The sequence below is a fragment of the Chelon labrosus genome (assembly GCF_963514085.1).
Source record: "Chelon labrosus genome assembly, chromosome: 22".
In the NCBI taxonomy this organism is placed as follows: domain Eukaryota; kingdom Metazoa; phylum Chordata; class Actinopteri; order Mugiliformes; family Mugilidae; genus Chelon; species Chelon labrosus.
This window is the reverse complement of record NC_140355.1, coordinates 4,216,391-4,231,461: the sequence shown is the minus strand read 5'-3', so window position 1 is coordinate 4,231,461 and position 15,071 is coordinate 4,216,391. Positions and strand designations below refer to the sequence as shown.

The following is a 15,071-nucleotide window of genomic DNA, read 5'->3' as shown; positions in this document are numbered from 1 at the left end:
ATATCAGTGCAGATCTACAAACCTCTCAAAAATTTCACAGTATACTGTTTCCAGACTTGCAGCCACACATGAATATACAGTACCTATGTGACCTTATGTGACCTCCGTTTAAAATGTTGCCAATCATTTGACCATTAGGCGATGGCTGCATTTCAAGAATAATCTTTGACAAACTTGCTGCGAAGCTAAGTGACCGGTCCAGCTGCACAACACTTGAAAGCACCATTGAATCCAAAATGTACTTCAAATGTGCCCTTTCAACACAATAATTGTGGAGTTAATGACCAGTTATCACACAACACTCTGGTTAATAGTCCATTTGATGCTCACACACTTCCTTGTTTGCTTTGCTAGCTGCCAGATCTGTGCTCACAGCATCCTGAAATAAGCAGAACAATGGGAAGCTGTTCCTTCAGCTGAAAGGGGTTGGCGGTGGTTGTTATACTTGGCATGACAGGACAGAATAAACAAAATAGGGCCCACAGCGAAGATACTAATGGAAACTTTCACTTCATTACTGTGATCATGTTAATGTTCTCTGGATTAAGAGTCAAGATCTTGGTTTGTATATGGACCACAAATGACTAGACACTGTAATACATTTAATGTGGCTACTGTCTGTGCTTTTAGGAGTCACTGGACTTGTTTCCACGGACGACAAAAATGCCAGAAATATAGATGTCGACCTGTGGGCAATGACCAACCAGGAGTCGGGAGAGTACGGGGTAAGCCATGGGTTTACTGTTTCAGTGAGATCTTAACTGGAAAGTAGATCACTAAACCTACATTTTAACACATTCTCCAAACACTCACTTTTTGAAGAATGTGTTAAGGGACTGTTTATTGAGGACAGGGATAGGACTTCATGTTGGGAATGAGCAATCATGTTGGGAAGCTGCAAAGTAAACTCTGATATCAGCTATTACTCTCATCCCTCTTTAGTTGAAGAGGTGACGGTGTTATTACTCTAAAGATTTTAATATCTGATAACACTTTATTGGGTTTAATTATCACAAATGCTGCAGGGGAAAGGGGTGAATTCTGAAGGATGAGGGGGATATAAGGAGAAAAAGAGGATTTACATGTATTTTCTGACGTAGCGCTACTTTCCACTGTAATGACAGATGGATTGTGGACAGAATACACCTGGGGGCACACAGATTGTCACAGAGAGCTGCGACAGTTAATAAGCAGATTTGGCATGGAGACATTTTTGTTGGGCATGGACTGTACTGATAAGCAAATGTGGAGGGACCTGGTAGATAATCTTCTTGCATACTAAGTTTCTTAATATGCATGCTGGTATCAGAGTGTTGCCACGAGCAACCACTTTTTTGACAACTATTTCTCCAAACAAAATGTTAACATGTTGTTCTACATTTGTTGGATGTACCTCATCTCTTCTTATCTCTTAATTAAAGCATAAAGCAGAAGGAAGAGGTCCAAAATGTCATACTGTGTACTGCATTTTTTGACTTGACTTAGGTCCTCCATGCATTGTGAGGAGCTTCCTTTTCCTGACGTCACTGGCCTTTAGCTCCTACTTTGACCAGCTTGTTATGCCAGCAGGGTATCTGATGACCGACAGGGCGCAGGTGTTAATAGCCCAGATCTTGTTTTTCCCAATCAGCTGACTTTTCAGGGCTTGCCTCATTCTCTGTGGGTATTTGTCTATGGCTGCTTTTCTTGTGGCCTCTTCATGGTTTCCATTTGATTCTGCATTTCTGAGGTGCTTGTAGTTGTCAACATCTGCTTTGTTGCCTTCTGTTAGCTCAATCCCCTTTGTTGTGGAAAACGTCCCTCTTCTTGTTACCATCCCACCACACTTATCAAGTTCAAATGACATTCTGATACTGTTGCCGTAGAAATATAATATATTGTACACCGATCAGGCACAACATTAAAACCACTGACAGGAACAGTGACTACCTTGACGATCTTGTGACAATTCAATCTTCTTCTGGGAAACATTTGAACCTGGCATTCATGTGGATGTTACTTAGACATGTACCACCCACCTAGACCAGACCAGGCACCCCCAAACCACAGCAATGACACTCCTAGATAGCAGCAGCCATCCCCAGCAGGATGCAGCCTGACACAGACACACACACAAAAACACTTAAGGAACAACTCAAAAAACATGAAATCGTTACAATGTCATGCCTGATCGGTGTATATAATATAATACATAATGATGACAGCAAAAAACACACAACTCACACCGGCTGGGATGTCGCCTGGGTTATCAAGGTCTGCATCAGGTGTTGGGAAACTAGAGTAACCTGATCAGAAGTGGGCTATTGGAACAAGGCATTCTAGGATGAGAGTTATATTTTCATTACTCTTTGGAATTAAGCAGTTGTAGATTCTGTTATTTCCTCAACAATCGTTCCAAATTCAGTGAAAAGCATTCTTGATAGTAGAGTCTTCTGGAAAGTGTTAAGAGATGTACACACAGGAGGAGACTAGCAATGGTGTGGCAAAAGGAGATCAAGAGATTGTTATGAACTTCACTGAGTTGTAGGCAAGAATCAGACAACATAGTCTGGGTGACAACCAAGAGAAGCAACTAATACAGTTGACTGACATTCGTTCCTTTCCCCAAGTTTCCCATGCTGATAGCGGGCTTGAAGCGAGGGCTGAACCCAGATGGCGACCTTGTGGATTGTTTTATTTTTCATTTTAGATAGTGGCGTTGGGAATATTTTTGAGTTGTACTCTCAGTCGTGTGGGAAATGCCCAAAAGACCTAATCAGGCAAACAACTGTTAGCTTGTTTTGATGGCTTTTTATAAACTTATTAGGTGAATTTGTGTATCTCTTGGGAATGAACTGAAATGAGAAGGAAGAGTAATTGTAGATTCTTTCTCATAGACCTTGGTGCTACTGTGTTTCCACATGCAGCACAGTGCAGTGAAAGGTTCAACATATCATAAACAGTTTTGTCTTCTATAGAAATCTTTGTTGTCAACCTACTAATGATTTTATTTTTTTATGTACACAGGACATTCTGTGGGTCATACACAACATAATTACGAACAATGTTTGACTAATTGTCTTCATGTGTCCCTTTAAGAATTTCTCAGCATGCATTTCAGTATACAAAAAAATTCAAAGTTCAAACCATAGCTTTTTCTTATGATTGGCGGCAGATGTAGTGAAATAAAATATTCAGCATCATGCATGGAAATGGAACATTACCATCTGTGAAATTTGTTGGGGTCTTGACTTCTCTAATGATAAGATGCATAAAACCTCAAAGTTCCCTCACAGTCTGATGAAAATATTTGTGTGTGTTGTGCTCTGCAAACTCTGCTATGAACTGTTCCAGTGCCTTTTTTATTTCTCAGAGGGTAGAAGAGGTGGGTTACATACATTTGACTTCTGAATTTCATAGCGGTCTTTAGAGGCTGTCAGCGTGACTTCCTGGTCTCGTTTATCCTTGGTGTTTAATTGGTCTCAACATAAGGCTGATTGGCGTGAGTGGCTTGCAGTCTGGTTGAAAACAGCACAGAAACAGTTTCAGCTTTCAAAGACTATTTTATTTGTTGTGCAGTTGAGAACTTTATTTCCAAAATCTGTCCATCAAAGTCATCCAGGTGCAATTGCTATTTTATTTTCCTTGTTTTGTCAATAGTATTCATGTTCAAGGTCTAATTACATCTTACATATCAACCACAACAGTTCAACTGACATTGGTCACAATAAATGACCTAGGAATGAGATTGAAAACTACAATATCATCAGGATAGGCACACATACCCAATAGTTTTTGGGCCTGTGAAAAAATAAGGCAGCTCACTGGTGGCTACCTTTTGCCATATTTTAAAATGACAACCATAAACCCTATAAAACTTTAAAGACCTTAAAGTACATCAACAATACCCTACAAACTAGGGATCCCTTCTATCTACCTTCTGACAGACTTTGCAAGTTTGAACTGTGTACATAGCATACGTACGTCTTAAAGCTAGGGCTCCTCTGAGTCAAGGATTGCCATTGCACAAAAGAAACACATTTTACGCACAACATATTGTTTTTTAAAAGAACAGTTGCAGTTGATCTAGAAAATAAAGTGTACTTATTCCTCACGTTTGACTTAAAACAATGTATAGGATTTTGTATCCCGCAGTGACTTTTTCTGGAAAGTCTGGTCCTGTCTTTTAATATAATTACGGTAAATGAAGCGATATAGCCGTGCATTCATTTTTTATTTTGACTAATGAGTCATCTGCACTTTTGTTCATTAATAAAACAGTGAATAGTGATGCTCTGGCTGTGAAAAAAAGTAAACCAAGATGAGCTTGTCAGCTGGCTGCTAGCTGACCTGACAAAACTGTAACAGAGATTTAAAGGTCACAAACATGTGGCCCAGTAAGAGGCCTGGTGGTTTTCACTGAGGAAATATTCAGTAAGTGTGTGATTATGATTTTATTCAACATATGTATATCTACATATACATGGACAACCTGACAGCCTCAAAGGAGTGAATGCCCTGTACTCCCTTGTGTTTTAACGACAGTGTATTTCCAGCTTTGCGGTGACAGCCATGCTGTGTTTATACAACGATCTACAAAGTGTTGCTCAGCCATTGTTGGTTGTTGGCATTGTTGGCCATTAGTTAAAAATTAATTTGTAAAAACAAGTGTACGATTCAAGAGTCAAAAAAAGTTTAAGCTCCTCAGTTCTGATAAGTGGCTCGTTGCTGATCACATAACAACAACTGTTGATGATTCATTTAGCCTGCTAACTTTGAAAATCAATTGTAGCCTGTTGATCTAAAGCTGTGCAAATGAAGCATTAGTGAGGCGCAATTTCTGTTTAAACGTTACAATTCCTGGCTGCACAAAAAATATACCAATATCGCATGAATGTGGTGTGTGGATATCCACAAGCCTTTTGTCACAAGCTGTATATTTTAAAATCACACTTAATGTATTTTCAATACACTTATTCGGCTGCACTGGACCCAAGCCAAGCTGTCTCTCCAGAGTTGGAGATATTAAGAGTGAAAACCAGATGACGTGAATCGTTGGAGATTTCCTGGCAGCGGAGTTCAGTAAACACAGCCCCTGAACCGAAATACTGGAGCTATTTCAGACTGTGCAGCCTCTGCCCCTTCACCCATCGCATTCTGCATTGTTTTGATGACCCTGTGTAGGGGTGACAGCCTTCAAGGTTTTTAGCGGGGAGGACACAACATGTTGGGAGCAGGGGTGGAAAACATAAAAAACTCTTCCTGGTAGTTAGAAACACAGGCGTCGTGTTTCACAGCAGGACAACAGATGCCGCTCACGGTGCTCTGCCGTCAGAACGAAGCTCATGCACACACACATGCTATTCAGTTGGTCAAACTTTGCTTGTGTAGCTCTTATACCTTCTAACTTAAACATTTTAATTAAAATCACAGAAATGGCAAGATGCTTTACAGAGAAACACCAGAAAGGTTACTTTTAGCATGCCAATAATGCCATTGGTCTTAACAACTGAAGCCAAGACCTGATGATGCTTTTTATTATTCATTGTGACAGCACAACCAAAGAGTCTCGGAATGCTAATTCATTGACTGACACGTATTTGATTGTACAAATTAACTCATATTTATGCTTGTCTTCACAAAAGATAATTTGTTTGACCCCAAGTTAAATGTGTCAGTGGGTGATTCACATTACGTTGGTTTAAATAAATATCTAAAATAGCGACTGCAGGAACACACTTACATTTTAGGAAGTCACTGTACAGCTGGCACGTAGCTACCTGTACCACCGCGCTTATTTCAAAAGCAGGTTACAAGGCACGTTATGCCTTGTCCAAAACCAGAGGTAGCCTCGCGTTAACATCACAGACTATGTTTAAATTTGAACTAACCTCAAAAGCCCCAGATAACCAGTTTTTGTGATGCTAGTTGTGGCTGTTAGCCGTGTAAACACTGAAGGTTAGCAGCAGCAAGTCAAAATCGTTCATCCATCCATGTGACATTCACTACACTTCCAGCAGCTCACTTGGCAGGCATGAACCATTTTGAACCAGTGACGCAACTTGTAGTATTTGCTTTATAGGTATTTAGTCAAGTATTAGTAAAGTATTTATAGTATAAGTATTTTAGCAGCTAGCTGGGAAGAGACATTAACACACTGTCCAAAAAATGTTAAACATTACTATCAACATTTTTCTTCCATTGATAGTTGTGTCATAGCCTGGAAGTTGACCAACATCCCCCACCCATACATTTTTTGAGGCTGAAAGTTGGTCTGGAGTCGCTCCGTTGGGAACTGATTACGTTCCAACAAAGATATACCGGGCCAATCAAATCGTTAACCAGTTTTGTCAAAGTAATTATAAATTCCTATAATCTTTACATGGATTTCTTTAAATCTGTGTTGTTTCTCTGTTTGCAGCTTGTTGCCTACTACAATGGAACCACCAAAGATATCATTTGGTCCCAGACAGAGAAGATCCACTGGCCAACTGGCGGCCCTCCTCTGGATAACCCCCCGTGTGTCTTTTCCACAGACGACCCCTCCTGCAGTGATGGTAGGACGACTCTGCCTGATCCACCATAACACAATAAAACACACAACCCTCCTACTTGGATTTAAATGTACCTTCAGATGAGTACACCAACATAAGGCTGACTAATGGACACACTGATTTCATGAAAACAATTATGACGAAACACACATGCATTGACATAAAGTAAAATGTATCCGATGTTCAATGGAATATTTTTTTCTCTCGTCTTCGGTAAGATGGAATTTCTCATCAGATGGATATTAGAGTGTGCTAATTCTTTGTTGATATTATCGCTGTCATCGCCTCAGGGCTGATATTTTCATTGATATGATAAATGCCTTGTTTTTCTTCCATTTAATCCCAGGTCTTTCTCCCAATGAAGTGAAAGAGCAAAGCGTATTATTTCCCTGAGTGACAAGCTGTAAAAGATATGTGCTGGAAGTGGTCTTCATCATCTGAACAGAGTGACAGTTTTAGAGAGAACCGTCAAAGATGATAAACTGAGGAGGAAAACCACTGCAATTATAAATGCATTGTGGTATGAAAGCAGGATAATTAGTGGAGGACAATAAATCTAACTCCGTCCCCCAAATCTTAAGCCGACTGCAAACGATTTGCAGAGCCGAGTGCTCGGATGTGACAATTTCTGCCATCACTTTCAGGACAAGAAGACAGTCAGCAGTTTGTGGAAACATAACACAATTTCACAATGTCTACTTGAACTGAATGAGATCATTGGGAACCTGCAATTAATAGAACAGGGAAACCATTAGTGTGTGGCTTCAGTGAGATAATGTTTTAGTCCTGTAAAACAGCTGAAGCAATTGGGGTCATTTAGTTAATCTCAGTTATAAACAGGGAGAGTATATAAATATACAAACGGCATAGCTGTGTTTCATGGATCCTGCCCAGTGCTTCAGCAGCTGGCCGTTGTGATTGTACGCTTTATTAAAAACACATCATGGTGCCATCATGTCTGTGTGCTGAGCAGGACCTGTTTGCTCTGGCCATATTGTAGCCTAAGAAGCTTTACAGTGATGCTGGGTGAATGGGTAGATTGGTTTGGTCAGTCAGTCCACAGTTAAGTTACTATTCATTATTTATTTTAGCTTATTGATTTGTGTGTTTTTTATGTATTATTTTAACAGTGGCTTAAATATTTTTTAGTTGCTGCACTTTACTCAATATATTCATTATGCCAGCTTCTGTATCTGTTTATCTGGGTGGGGAACTGCTATGAACAATTGACCTCACAGAGATAAATAAAGTGTAATTGATATTAATGTCGACCCCAGTGGGTGGTATTAATAGGCTCAGTGTATCCTGACTCCAGCTCTGTAAATACTGCAACGGGGACAGTTTTTTCTCAGATGTTTGAAAAAAAAAAAAAAAACTTCTTTTACATACAGGTAAGAAAGCTAGAGAGTAAGTTATTCTCTGTCTTTATCACTGAGGGTCACATAGAAGCTGAGACATTTAGTGGTCACTGTTTTAAAATAACAATAACACACTGATGGCAACCATATTGAAATCTGGGAAAGCGGTGAGTTTCCTGACTGTTCATTCCTCAGTAAGAACCAAAGCTAAATTCTGCACATACCTGATGAATAACTTTAGCTGCAGTGAAGTGAAACATTTTGTGATGTTGATGGGAGATAGAAATTATATTACTCTAATCAAGACTATCGGCTTTCACCGTGATTTACAGCAGGTGGTATAATTAGTCCCCATTAAAGTTTAAAATATACATCAGGAGTGTCTGAGCTGTGTAATTGTGGGAAATTGTTGCCAGTGTTTGTCATCTGACAGACTGCAGGAAGTCACAGCTGTGTTTTTCACGGCACACATCGTTTCCAAAGATATGAATGTGGACATCTGTTGAACATATGAGAGACATCCAAGTGCGTGATCCTTTTTTTTGTTTTTTTCTCTCTGTCTCCTGTTTTTCCAGGTCATCTGCCAGTTCTGGGTATTGTAGCTGTGGGTTCCGGCTTAGCGCTCATCATTTTTGGAATCTCCAGTTTCCTCATTTACAGGTGAGTTTGATCGCACTGAGCCGACGCTTCCTGCCTGTGCTGCCTTTAGCTCAAACAGCAGAAACGCAGAGACGATCCTTTTACTTCACAAAGACAGAAGGAAAAGAGTGAGAGCGAGTGAGAGACTGTGTTTGAAGCGGGATTTATGGATCACGCTGCTATAGGGTCTAGGGGTGGTATTTACACAATTGTTGCTATAGCAACGGCTCAGCAGGTGACAGCATTAAGCAGTGGTGAAGTGTATTTAAGCTGCCAAGTGAGCTCATTTACTGGCCCCACACATGCTTACAGCTACTCTCACTTAATGATCATTAGTGTGTTCATTAGATTTCTTTGCTTTGCACTGGATTAGAGCTAAATGCCACCTATTTTAATAATTCACCGCTGATGTCAGGTGGAAAACATTAGTCTGCTTATTTTTGTGCTTCTCTCAAATAATTGCGTGTCTGTTTGTAGGCTGTCTTAAATTTTAGGGGCTTTTGTAATCATAAACAAGACTTAGAAATAAACCTTTACTCAACAAGAGTCGAGCGTAATTGTGGCTGTTATTAGCTAGATAAATAAATAAAATGTGTATCCGGACTCAGGATAGATTCTGAAGACATGCTCCATTTAATTAAGTTGTTTTTTTGTTGTTGTTGTTTCTTGTTCATTCAAAACAAATGTGCACCCATGCCCTCAGTATTTCAAATGCACTATTCATGCCGCATTTACTTACTTGATTTTTCGGTGTGACTTTGATTGTGATAATTGTGCGGTTCAGCATCTCACACACGTACACACACACACCCATGGAAAAAACACAAGCTCATTTTCTTCCAAGAACTGGACAACATCAGGTTACGGCATCATAGTGACGTCTGTGCATGGACCGCTTGTGCGTTATGTATGGTATCTACTGTAGTCTGAAGTAAAAAACAAGCTAAATAGACCTGACATTATGTAATTAAGTGTTTCAGTAAGTATTCGTGTTTAATTGTTAATTGCCGCCCCCCCAGCAGTTTATTTCAGTGGTGCGTTTAAGATAAAATAATTGCCTGCTGCTTTCCTAATGGTTAAAACTTTGTGCTCTGCATTTAGCTGTAAAAATAAATTCAAATGAAATCGTTACACTGTCCCCGGTGGCACAGTGTACACCTTTATGTTGTAGCATTAGCCTCATTTAATTACATAAGAAGTAAATCATGCATGTCCCGCGTAATTAAGTTACTGGAAGGATTTGTAGACCCTGGTTAATGCCATGGGTAATATCTGCATGTAATGAAAGCAATTTCATGTTTCTATTTTTCCCTCTTTCACCACTTCTTCAAAGGTGTCTTTGCGTGAGCAGTTAATGATGTTCTCCACTAATATGCTCATTGATTTTTCTTTTAAAAAGAGCTGGTTTGTACTCCACTACACGGCCCTAACTAACAAATCACACTGGTAATCTGATTCATTTTCTAATACTGACCATTAACACAAACGAGTGTTAATCACCAGCCAATCAGAATGGATTTTGATGAGAGGAATGGTGGAAGAAAGACGGAGGAGCAGCTATCCACCTGAGGTAAATCCACTGAACCTGAATCTGAGTTAATCATGCCCAATTTTAAATAACTACCAGATAATTAGACACAAAATGTGCTCTTATTCTGAAAATAAATAAATAAATAACATCATCTTCTCTGTTTTCTTTTTTGTTTTTTTTTTCAGCTCACAATTCAGCAAATACAGCATGGTTTCCAAACTAGCTAGCTAGTTTTTCCTGGACTCTTGGCTGGTACGTTTCTTTCCTTTCTGTCTTTTCTTTCTTTCTTTCTTTCTTTTTTTTTGTTGTTGTTTAACGTTTAGGAACTTCTGGCAATGACTATTTCTGTTATGGGAACCTAACAAGGGAACTCTGTGATACATTTTTGGTCCTGACCCACAGTTTTGAACTTTCTGCTCTTGCCCAAATATATTTAGATTCATTTACTAAATGGCAGTTTTATGAATGGAAATCTGTTTTGCACAGACCTGAATATGTTGTCCTTTAATGGATTTTGTCGGCGACGTAATGCCGCCCAAGTCTATGAAACTGCAAATGTAAACCTTCTGCGTAAAGTACACCAAAGCTCTTTCTGTGTCGTCGGTGTTTGATACCGGAGACTAACAAATCACTTCCTGTTTTTCCAGACACCAGTGGAGCTTTGCTGATGGACAGAGAGGCGAACAGCAGAGCTGTTTACAGCTGTCTTAAAGACCAACCAGCTGCTGAGAGGCCTCCGTTTTCAGTACTTCACCTATAATAACACCACTAAAATGTTTAAAAGGTTTTGTCACTGTCAGTAGGTACACTCAAATCAGAGAGTTATCAACAGTTTCTAAGTCTTAAGCTGTAATTTACACAAGATTTTAATATTTAATTTTTATATTTTATTAAGACAATATATAGAAATATATAATATCTAAAGATTGTATATTTAGTTTTCAAAAACATATAACAAAGTATTTTATCCATCATATATTTTATACATACAATTTTTAGGGGAATATAGATTTGGGTAATTTAAATCTTGTTTAGTTTAAATCTAGGGCAGAACATGAGGAGGCCATGTGCTGTGAAATTACTGCTATATTTTGCATTAGAAAATGGACTCTGCTTGAATGATTTAGACAGCGTCAAATGAACACAGTAGAATATGTCATTTAATAAAAAGAGACGATTGTATTGAATCATCTGCTTCCTTGTTTTGCTTTGTACAGCAACATTTTGTCTTTGCACGGCAACGAACCATTTAGTTAATATGAAATGAGAAATGAGACACTCTACTTAGATTAATATCCAGCACAGGCAAACCGATCGCAGAAGGCAAGCTTTAAATACCTGCGGTCACAGCTGGCCCTGCCGGATCTTGAGGTCCGATCACTGTTATGCTCCCTGTATTCAAGTAAACACAGACAAAAATTGGTTGATTAGCTGAATATTGTAACAGCTGTCTCAAATGGAACCATGAACAGCTATATGTCATGACTTGGGGAAATGATACATATTTTGGAACAAGCTCTGAAGTCTCATTCATTGAAAGCACATGCGTTGATCTCCTGACATAAATTATTTTAGAGACCTGCACAAAACTTTAATAATTAACCACATTATTTCATTTGTTATTTTTCATTTAGATTTATTTATTATTTAAATAACAGCTACAAGGACCAGATACTGTAAGGTATATTATAACGATCACTTAAAATGCACTGCTTTTTCTTTTTCAGGTAATCATTTATGATAGCAGTTGTGTGTTTTTTTCTGTATGAATGAGGCAAAACACTGCGAACAACTGTTGAGTGAGTGGTTTGTATTGTGACCCAAGATGCATTTTGTGTTCACACTACCAAAGGAATGTGTTCAAATGCGTTCCAAATCACCTCCAAATGTGCTCTGAAATCGAATCACTCAAATGCACCCTCAGTGTGTTCACACCTGTGGACACTTGCGTTCGGATGCACAGATGTTAATGCGGGGTCTGAACAGGGCCTTGCTTACTCCATAAAAAAATCAACATTTTAGGACTGGAAAACAGACCAACTGGCTTGTTGGGCAAAATAAAATAATGCTCACAAATTTTTCATGAAGTTGTTTAATTTTGACCTGCGGGAATTTAGATGCAAGCAGCTGGATGGTACGGCTGCTTCTGGAGCCGATTGAGCGGCAGCCGTGTGAGGGGATGTTGAGCAGAGCAGCAGTGGCTCTGTTGTTTTAATGGAGGGGCTGGTCCAGCAGAGGTATTCACAAATGGGACGTATGAAACAATAGGCCCACTGTGGAGCTCCACACTTTGCCCCTCTGGCTGCCAGAGGTCTCTAAACGAGGCTCTTTAAATAGAAAACTACCTTTTTTTGGTGTTGGTAGATGGTGCTGGAGGGCACTGGTGGTTTAATGGTGTTTCCTGCTCTCAAAATGCTTGTGCATAGGCACGGCCTGGAGTGTCAGTGGACGCAAACAAGCATCAGAAACACAGTCTGTCCTGGTGAAAAAGTGGCAAGAGGAAAAAAGGAGCCACATTTGGGGCCAACTGTGAGGGTTCGGGGAAAGGGTAAAACGTGGTGATATGCAAACGCTGCAATAATTTCCTGCAGCCATCTGGAAGTGCTTTACACCTTTAAGATTGGCTTGGAATGTGCGGGCTCTGCTCATTTTTCATTTCCAAGTGTTTCAGACTGAAAATGGATCAGTTTACGAAAAAAAAAAACAAAAAAAAAACAAACAAACAATCAAGCAAAACCAGACTAATACTCTCTTCCAAAACCGTGAAATTCTAGTTTTGAATGTGTTTTTGCTGTAAATCGTTATGTGTCAAGAAACAGCAGCTCCTGAGACATTTGGCCCAGATGTGTTGATTTGCTGGAGTGCCTCTTCCTACCTGTGGTGTCTGCCAGTCAGCCTGATACTCAAAAATAACCCTCAAACCATGTCAAAAAGATTATTATTGACAAGAAAATTTTGAGTTGAATTACTCTGGTCCACTATGCAGGCATTCAGAGGTTGTTTGCCACTGTGGAACCACTCCATCCGTATCTGCTTCAATTCGTACACCCATAATATAAGACAGGAAACTGACTTAATCTCATATGTGCATCATTTGGAACAACATTTTGACACAAAAAGAAATACTAAAATAACCTCCCTCTTATCCTAACCTCATCAGTAGTACTTTCAGTCAGCAGCCATGTGTCATACATTCCTCTACTCAATGTACTGTATGACCATCCTTCACTTGACTCAACTATGGTGCATCTGCATTCTCTACCTGTCCCTTCAGACCACTGTCTGCAGTGTATCTCTAAATATTTACCAGATTAAACTTTCAGCTTCTACTCCCAGCCTGTCCATTTGCACTGTTGAGTCCAGGCTTTCTACTTTTCTCTTTATGCCCCTGACTGTTTTATCGGCAGTCAATTGAATGACATTTAAATGTCCTTATCAAAGGATTAAATTCCGTTTACGATGGCGGCGCATGACCGTCAAAGCTGGGCGACGTCCAGTTCAAATCCAAACCTGGTTGAGAGGAGGCCCATGAGCAAGGGTCATCCATACGAAATGACCCCTTGGTGCGGGTCCAACCCACAAAATTGACGTAGCACAACACAACTAGAGACGTCTAAACCTAATCTTAAGGATAGATGTTGCCGCAGACCTAGGTATAGTTAGAGACACTGGTACTTGCCATTAATATTACAAGTTGCTTTAAGTGGTTACGGTGTACCCACATGGTTATGGAAAACCTGCTTACGCACTTGTGACCTCATTATTGTGTATGTGGTGTATTGTAATGTAATGTCTCTAATGCTCTAAATGGAGCATAGTCCAACCAACCTGAAATTTAACCCACACACTGTTGACTTTGATGGCGCCACCAATCCCTGTTGACCGCTGCGTAAACAGAAACACAGACCATAAACTAATTGGCCTTCTTGTTCTTCTGAAATTTGATTAACTTTATAATAACACATTATTCAGTAGCTCTATTTGAATCATTAAATGGGGCTATGAGACCTGCTACCTGCTAAAACACTGTTAAAGAAACGTAGCAATCTACTGTTTCCAATGTCAGCACCATAGTTAGGCTGGAACCATTTCATGATGCGCCACAGGAACATTTCAGAATAGAAAATACTATGGCAACCACTGTGTTTCCACTAACATGGCGTGTAAAAAGCCTTCCAGCTATTGTTGTGTTTCCTTTAGTCCAACCTTTATCATTGTTTAGGTTGGTGCTGAAGTTGGCTGTGGTTACACTGGTTGGACTAAGGCCAGGTTTAAGTTTGTGTGAGGGAAATCGCAACAGACAGGCCAACATGAAACCTGTCTGTTGTGATCTCTGCCAGCTGCCTACTCAGCTACAACCAATGACGTATCTTCTCTCTAACATTGTATCGCTGTAATTTTAGGAGATATCCTCCCAGTTAAAGGGACGTTCATATCGTATCGGTAACCAAAGCTTAAACATTTTTTTGCACCAGGATTCGGTATTTGAAGCAAGCTGCAGCTCAAGTAGAGCAGGATGCAGCTGTATTGTGTTAATCCGTATTTTAACGAATAAAAGTATAGGAACAGTATCAGCAGATTCCCAACACGAAAGGACACGAGGACTTGAATAACTCATTCTTGATGTGGAGAAAGAAACTGTGCAGAGTGAATTAGGAAACCTATAGATTGTTTCACGTCCATTAACTTTTACATTTCAGTTTTTATACCTAGGTATACCAGAGTCCAGCATGCAAACAAATAAAAACTCCTATTTCTAATCACTAAATCACATGCCTAGTCAGAGTATTGTGAATTTAAATCAGCAGCTAATGATTGCATGGTATTTAGTGGCTGGTGCTTTTTAAATGATTATGGGACATAGCACACAGACTATTCCACTCCATTATCTTAACATTACCCGGGTAAGGCTAGATTGCAGCATAACTGCTGATCAGCTCACAGCTGATGCATTGATTCTCTTCATGATTACAAAGGCTAAGGCCGTCTTGTTGCTATTTATAAAATGTT

The 15,071-nt window shown here is 39.6% G+C and overlaps 1 protein-coding gene across 1 annotated transcript in view; it reads left to right on the top strand.

Moving 5' to 3' along the window:
• Positions 1-15,071, top strand: part of npr2 (natriuretic peptide receptor 2) — a 64,446-nt gene that overhangs the window by 20,052 nt on the left and 29,323 nt on the right. The window contains exons 5-7 of the mRNA XM_084572473.1: positions 631-725; positions 6,401-6,536; positions 8,467-8,551. Of these exons, the coding sequence (XP_084428599.1) occupies positions 631-725; positions 6,401-6,536; positions 8,467-8,551 (316 nt within the window). The remainder of the gene's footprint in view (positions 1-630; positions 726-6,400; positions 6,537-8,466; positions 8,552-15,071) is intronic.